At 64.0% G+C, this 6,041-nt stretch overlaps 1 protein-coding gene across 1 annotated transcript in view; it reads right to left on the reverse strand.

The window, feature by feature from the left end:
* The window catches only part of TAF1C (TATA-box binding protein associated factor, RNA polymerase I subunit C), a 6,295-nt gene extending 2,201 nt beyond the window's left edge, over nt 1–4,094 (reverse strand). The window contains exons 1-11 of the mRNA XM_077754076.1: nt 3,872–4,094; nt 2,931–3,012; nt 2,658–2,755; nt 2,495–2,584; nt 2,328–2,401; nt 1,525–1,763; nt 1,293–1,409; nt 1,081–1,198; nt 927–998; nt 643–778; nt 371–514 (exon numbers count right to left, since the gene is read on the reverse strand). Of these exons, the coding sequence (XP_077610202.1) occupies nt 371–514; nt 643–778; nt 927–998; nt 1,081–1,198; nt 1,293–1,409; nt 1,525–1,763; nt 2,328–2,401; nt 2,495–2,584; nt 2,658–2,755; nt 2,931–3,012; nt 3,872–4,009 (1,308 nt within the window). The 5' untranslated portion in view covers nt 4,010–4,094. The remainder of the gene's footprint in view (nt 1–370; nt 515–642; nt 779–926; nt 999–1,080; nt 1,199–1,292; nt 1,410–1,524; nt 1,764–2,327; nt 2,402–2,494; nt 2,585–2,657; nt 2,756–2,930; nt 3,013–3,871) is intronic.
* Between the last annotated feature and the right edge of the window lie 1,947 nt (nt 4,095–6,041).

The following is a 6,041-nucleotide window of genomic DNA, read 5'->3' on the forward strand; positions in this document are numbered from 1 at the left end:
CACATGGCACAGGAGGCATTTCCCGGGTGCGTTAGTCACCCGGAACCCCACACAGGGACAGGGGCTCAGGAGAGGCGCAGAGGAGTCTTGTCACAGAAACCCAGCGGGCCCTCCCCAAACCCGCCCCAGCCCGGGACCTATGCTGGAGACACACCTGCAAACAGCCCAGGGTCCTGCAGGGTGCGGGGCGGGCCCTCGGGGGACCCTCAGACGCCCCATGACACCCCACGTTTCTTCCCTCACCTGGGCCATCCCTGGGGCCACCTTCAAGCTCCTGCCCCCCAATCCCCCCACCCTCCCCACCTGTCAGCACATTTCAGATTCCTTCCCCTCTGGGCCGGTGCAGGGGGGAGGAGGGAAGGCTGCTCACCTGGGTAAGGACGAGGTGGAGCGTGGGGTGCAGGGGCTCGGGGCCGCACTCCCCCAGGCACCGCGTCAGCAGGACACGCTCCCCCTTCTGGCACGCTGCTTCTGCCCCCCCACGGAAGAGCAGCAGACCACAGCCCGGTGGGCCCTGGGGAAGGGTCCCGGGTCAGCCTGGGGGCTGCGGGGAGACCCCCGCCAGGCGCCCTCCCCGGCCCTGCCCTCCCCCTGTATCCACTCTGTCCCACTGCTCCGCCGGGGCCGGTCCCCTCCCCTCACCTGAGTGTCGATAATTTTCACTCCAGTGCGGTCGCCCACGGTCAGCACCCGGGGGTGGGCCGTGAAGTCTGCCCAACGCCAGGGGGAGGGGTCCCGGAACACGAGGGTGTCAGGGTCCTTGTAGACTTGCTGCAGCCTTGGGGAGACAGGCCAGCCATGGGCGGGGGCACCGGGGTGACATGGCCCAGGGTCCAGGACATGGTGCATGGGGCACACGGCTGTGGTCCCAGGGGGCGGGGGGCTGTTTAGAGGGGCAGAGGACTTCCGCAGGAAGGGGGCATTACCCGTCCCGGGGGGTCCACAGGCAGACAGCTCCCGAACGGCTGCAGACGGCCAGCTCCCCCGGCAGGTGAGGGCTGCAGGGACGGGTGGGGTCAGTGCAACTCCCTCCCCCCATGGCCCCCCCCCCTCGCGGGCCAGCCTGTCTGAGCCCCTCACCTGAGGCTGATCCCTGTGGCCCCCTTCCCGACCTGCAGCACCTGGAGGGGGACGGGCCGCCCCTGCTTACGGACCTTCCACAGGGCACAGTGGTAGTCAGACCGGACGGCCAGCAGGGCTGAGGGACGGAGAGGGTCAGGGTCAGAGTCAGGCAGCAGGTCAGTCAGCGAGGGAGGGAAGGAGAAGGGAAGGGAGGTTCCCAAGGGACTCACATTCCCCTTGCACGGTACGGGCCACCACCTGGCGGACGGGTCCGCGGAGCTGGATGTGGCCAGGGTCCCCGAGGGCCTGGGGGTCACCGCCGGGGGTCACACTGACCTCTTGGAAACCTGGGCCTCTCGCTAAGGAGAAGTGTGTGAGCTCTGGTCCCTGCAAGCCCCCCCCCATCCTGCCCGGAGACCATGCCGAGAGCACCCCGGCCCCCGGCCCGGCAGGAAAGGATACACAGCTTGTCCAGGGCGCCTCCCGCAGGGAAGACCAGCTGTCCCCCGCCGGGCGTCCCCCCGGGCACCCAGGCCATCGCGCCGCCAGTAAACGCATCGTCCAGGAGAAGCTGCTCCCAGCGCAGGGCCAGCTCCTCCTGCAGCAGGTCCCCGAGGAGGCTGGCCACGGACGTGCCCAGGACGGGGCCCCCGAGGATGGAGAACCGGCGCTGCCGGAAGCTGAGGAAAGCCCAGGGACACCTGGGGACCGGAGAGCAGCGGGGCTGAGGCCGTGGCAGTGACTGAGAGGAGGCCCAGGCTCCCTCCCAAGGGAGGCCGGGCCAGCAGGTGCAGTTTTTCTCAACCTAGAATTTCTTCCTTTGGGCAACGACGCCACCCTACTCCCCAGCCCCGAGGCTGCAAGGGCAACTGGCTCACGGAGGCACGACGGGACCAGGCCAACCACGTCCCTCCCGGAACTTCTGCCAGTGTCTCCAAAGGGACACTGGCCTTCCCGTGAAATCCTAAGCTATCTTACTGCCACTTAGAAACCGTTTGTCCAGGACAAGCCAAGCCAAGTGAATGAGAAACTACAGAGAGACAGGGCCCCATCAACGTTACTTGAGCACCCTGATGCAGCCATGCCTGCAGTCCGTGAGTTTAAGTCCCTCTCCCACTTAGAGCTGCAGCAGTGTGTGAAGGCGGCTCAGGACCACACGGGGCAGGGGAAACGACCGTGACGGGAGCCTACGTCCGTGCCCTGGCCCCTTCCACGCCCCCAGCAGCTAGGCCTGCCCAGCCCGGCCTGTCTCACTAGCCACTTGCCCCCAGGGCTGGTGTCCACCGAGGTCCTGGAGTAGCCTCTTCACACTGACCACTGTCTTCTTCTTAGAATGGCTCTGTGTGGAAAGGCCTTGTCAAGCCCGCACCCCCGCGGTCGCCCCGACAGGAAGTGGGGAACCCCCTCTCCTGGCAGGACAGGGGCTACTCACCCGTGCTCCTTCGAGTTTGAAGTTCTCCAGCATCAGCTTCCCCAGGGGTGCAAAGGCCACGTCCCCATGGTCCCACAGGAAGCGGCTGAGCTGCAGCACAGGAGGCCAGGTCACCGAGCACAGCCCCGGCCGCCCAGCCCCGGCCACCAGTGTGGCCACTTACCTGTTCCGTGACATCCAGCACAGGCTGGGGCTTTCTTCGGAACGAGACGCCTCCTCGGAAAAGCAGGTCCTGGGCGGTCACCCCAGGGTCCCAGGGATCTGAGGGAACAGCAAGGCTGGGAAAGGGGTTCGTCTCAGGAACCGGAAGGGGCCCAGGTGGCCCGGACGACCGCGGGTCATCAGCAGGGAGAGGGAAGGCCTCTGGGCGGGGGTGGGGGGCGGAAGCGGCACGGGGAGCAGCTCGGGACGGAGCCCCAAGGCCTGAGACACTTACCGGGCCCAGGAAGCAGCAAGGGAATGGGTCCAGGGGTTTCTGGCTCCCAGAGCGGGGCTGCGGCCACGCACGACACCCCATTCTGAGGACACACAAGCCCGACAACACCACGGTCAGCACGGTCCCAGGCGCTGCCAGCATGCGTCATTTATTAATTCCCTGGACAACAGTCCCCGTCACTTTTCTGGTGAAGGAACGGGGGCACAGGGAGGCTGGCCCTGGACACACTGGCGAAGAGAAGGGCTGGGAGCCCGGGGCCCATCTGCGCTGCTGACTCCCAGGCCGCGCTGCCTCTCGGAGGAGGAGCCCCCGTGCCACTACCGGTGACGGCCGGCCGCCTGACTCTCGCTCCCGCCCGGGGGCCGGGGCAGTGACGCGCTCCGGGGCCCGCAGCTCGCCCGCCTGGCACGGTCCTCGCGCAGCCCGCCTCTGAGTGGGAGCCGCCCGGCTCGGGCCTCCAGGGAAAGAGCCTTGTCCTTCCTGTCCTCGAGGCCTCTCCCCCTCCCGCCTCATCCCTCCCCCCATCCCCACTGTGCTGGTTCAGAGCCGCCATCACACTCCGTGATGGTCCTATCCTCTCCCCGCTGCTGTGTTCTCACTGGGCCGAGCCCTTAGTCCCACGGGCAGGGGATGCATCCCACTCACTCAGGCTGGATCCCGGGGCCTAGAAAGGCACCCGCACCCTGGAGGGGCTGATCAGTATCTGCCGGGCAAGTACGGGAAAGACTGAGCAAGGCGAGGGAGGGGCCAGCGAGGCAACTGCTCAGGACACCACTGTGGGGAGCGGGGTGCCCTCTATAACCCCCAGGGGAGGCTCTGGCTCACTCGTGTCGTGGTGGATCTGTGCCATTGCCGCCCCACCCTGCATCCTGACGGAGGGTGTGAACACTGGAAAATGGGGGGGGGGGGGCTGCCGCCAGGGCCCTTCCCGCCATCCTCACCTGGGAGCTCTGGGCCAGGGGCTCGGGCAGGGTGAGCGAGGCCCTCCAGCCGCACGTGGCGGACAGGTCAGGAACGTTACTCAGCCCCAGGGGCCCGGTCCTAAACAGCATGGGCGGGAGGGGGCTGGGGAAGTCCATCCCAGAAAACGGGAAGCCCGCAGCAAGAGCGTTCTGAGACTTGAACCTGCCGACGCCTGCCAGCGCTCCCGGGAGAGTAAAAAGTACCCTGAAAGGACCATGATATTATGTCGGGAGGTGGATGATGAAGAACAAATCAATATGTAGCCTCCCGCTAGATATTAATAAGTGCTGCGGTAAAACCAGCCAGCCAGCCACGAGGGAAGGGACGGCAATGGTGATGGGCAATGGCAGCCCGGGAAAGCCTCACTCAGAAGGTGGCATTTGACACAGGTCAACATAATGACGAACAGAACCAAGCAGACAGCGGGGATGAGGGCTCCTGGCAGAATGAACACATGCAAACATCCTGGGGCAGGAAAGTGTGTGAGAAGCAACGAGGGAGGCCACAGGATGAGAGGAGCGTGGGAGGGGATGAAGTCAGCCAGGTGGCGAGCACTCAGCCTCTACCACAGCCTGTCACATGTGACGGGTCACAACCACACACTTGTACACTCCACACCCTACACCCCGGGCTACACTCCCAAGACCAACGCAAGTTCACCCAAGGCTAGGGAATGAGTCTTATTCATCTGTCTTCCCGCTGTCAGGTGCAGTACGTTGCAGAAAATCCAACTGTGTGTTGATTAGTAATAAATTTATGTCGGGGGGCACCTGGGTCGGTTGAGCGTCCGACTTCAGCTCAGGTCACGATCTCTTGGTTAGTGAGTTCGAGCCCCGTGTCAGGCTGTGTGCTGACAGCGCAGGGCCTGCAGCTCCCTCTCTCTCCCTGCCCCTCCCCCACTCTCACTTTGCCTCTCAAAAATGAATTAAAAAAACATATTGCCCAAAGCCGACAGCCTGAACCGCCCCCCTCCCACCCATCCAATTCAGTCCACGTTCTGAACCCTACTCTGCCATGCATCCAAAAGCAAACAGATGCATTAGTCTTGGTAAACAGCAATCTCTTCCCTTGGAGCGGCCACTGCGTTTTATGGGTTCATTCTGTAATCTCCCTACATGCCGTGTCTCGCGCAAAATACCCGTTACACGGCAGGGTCAATAAACGCTTCTCAAGTGAGCGAATATCTCGTGAGAGACCGTGAGCTCTCGCCCAGGGCAGGAACTGTATCTGATTCATCCCTGAGTTCGCTGCTTCGGTCCTCCTCTTTCCCATAACACAACAGGCGGGCAGTGGCGGGAGTCACGAAGTGCACAGTGAATCCTTGTGCAAAACACTGGTTTCCACAGACCTCTCGTCCTGACGGCAGTGAGGGAGCGCCCACGCCTCCCCAAGGTGGCCGCATCCCTGATAAAGCAGCGTGGCCACGTCTCCAAACCCGTCTCCAGCTCACGTCTAGCTCATCGCTTGTGCCTGGGCTCCAAGCACACTGACCTCCTGAGGGATTTCCTCGCTGTCCTTTCACCACACACCGCCTCTCCGCTTACAATCAACACCAGCACCCTTCCCACCCGCCCACAAAATCCTACTCATCCTTCGGATTTCCAGACGGGAAGCCTCGGGCAGGTTCTCCTCCCCAACACCCTGCACCCTGTCTCCAGAGCACGCACTGCAACGTGTGATTAGATATTTAAAGACGAAGCTATCTGCTTCGAAACTGCTCTAACAGTCCCCACGGGGAAGGACTTCACTCTCCCCGTGCCTCGGTATGTGCTCCATAGTAGGGATCGGTGCACGTAAACTCAAAGGACAAATCCAGAAATGAACGACGAGCAAGGACCCAAACAGCCTCAAACAAACGCGGGCAGAGGGCGCTGCTGGAGCCCACGAGCACGGAAAAGCCCCCCGGATGAGGCAGCCTCACTTCCCGCCCTCACCTGCGACCGGCAGAGGCCCCGCGAGAACTGGACCCCCGTGTTGGACGGGTGCTGCCACAGGCCGCGTGTGTGGGATCCTTACCGCTCCCCGACGCAGGAGCTGGCAGCCCCCTGTGCAGCGGCTGGGGAAGCTGTCCCAAAGTCCCCCGGCGTGGAGCCCGCGGACCCGCGCCCAGACCGAGCCGGAGCTCCGCTCGCAGCCCGGAGACCACCC

The sequence above is a fragment of the Crocuta crocuta genome, unplaced genomic scaffold, assembly GCF_008692635.1.
Source record: "Crocuta crocuta isolate KB4526 unplaced genomic scaffold, BGI_CrCroc_1.0 scaffold61, whole genome shotgun sequence".
Taxonomy (NCBI): domain Eukaryota; kingdom Metazoa; phylum Chordata; class Mammalia; order Carnivora; family Hyaenidae; genus Crocuta; species Crocuta crocuta.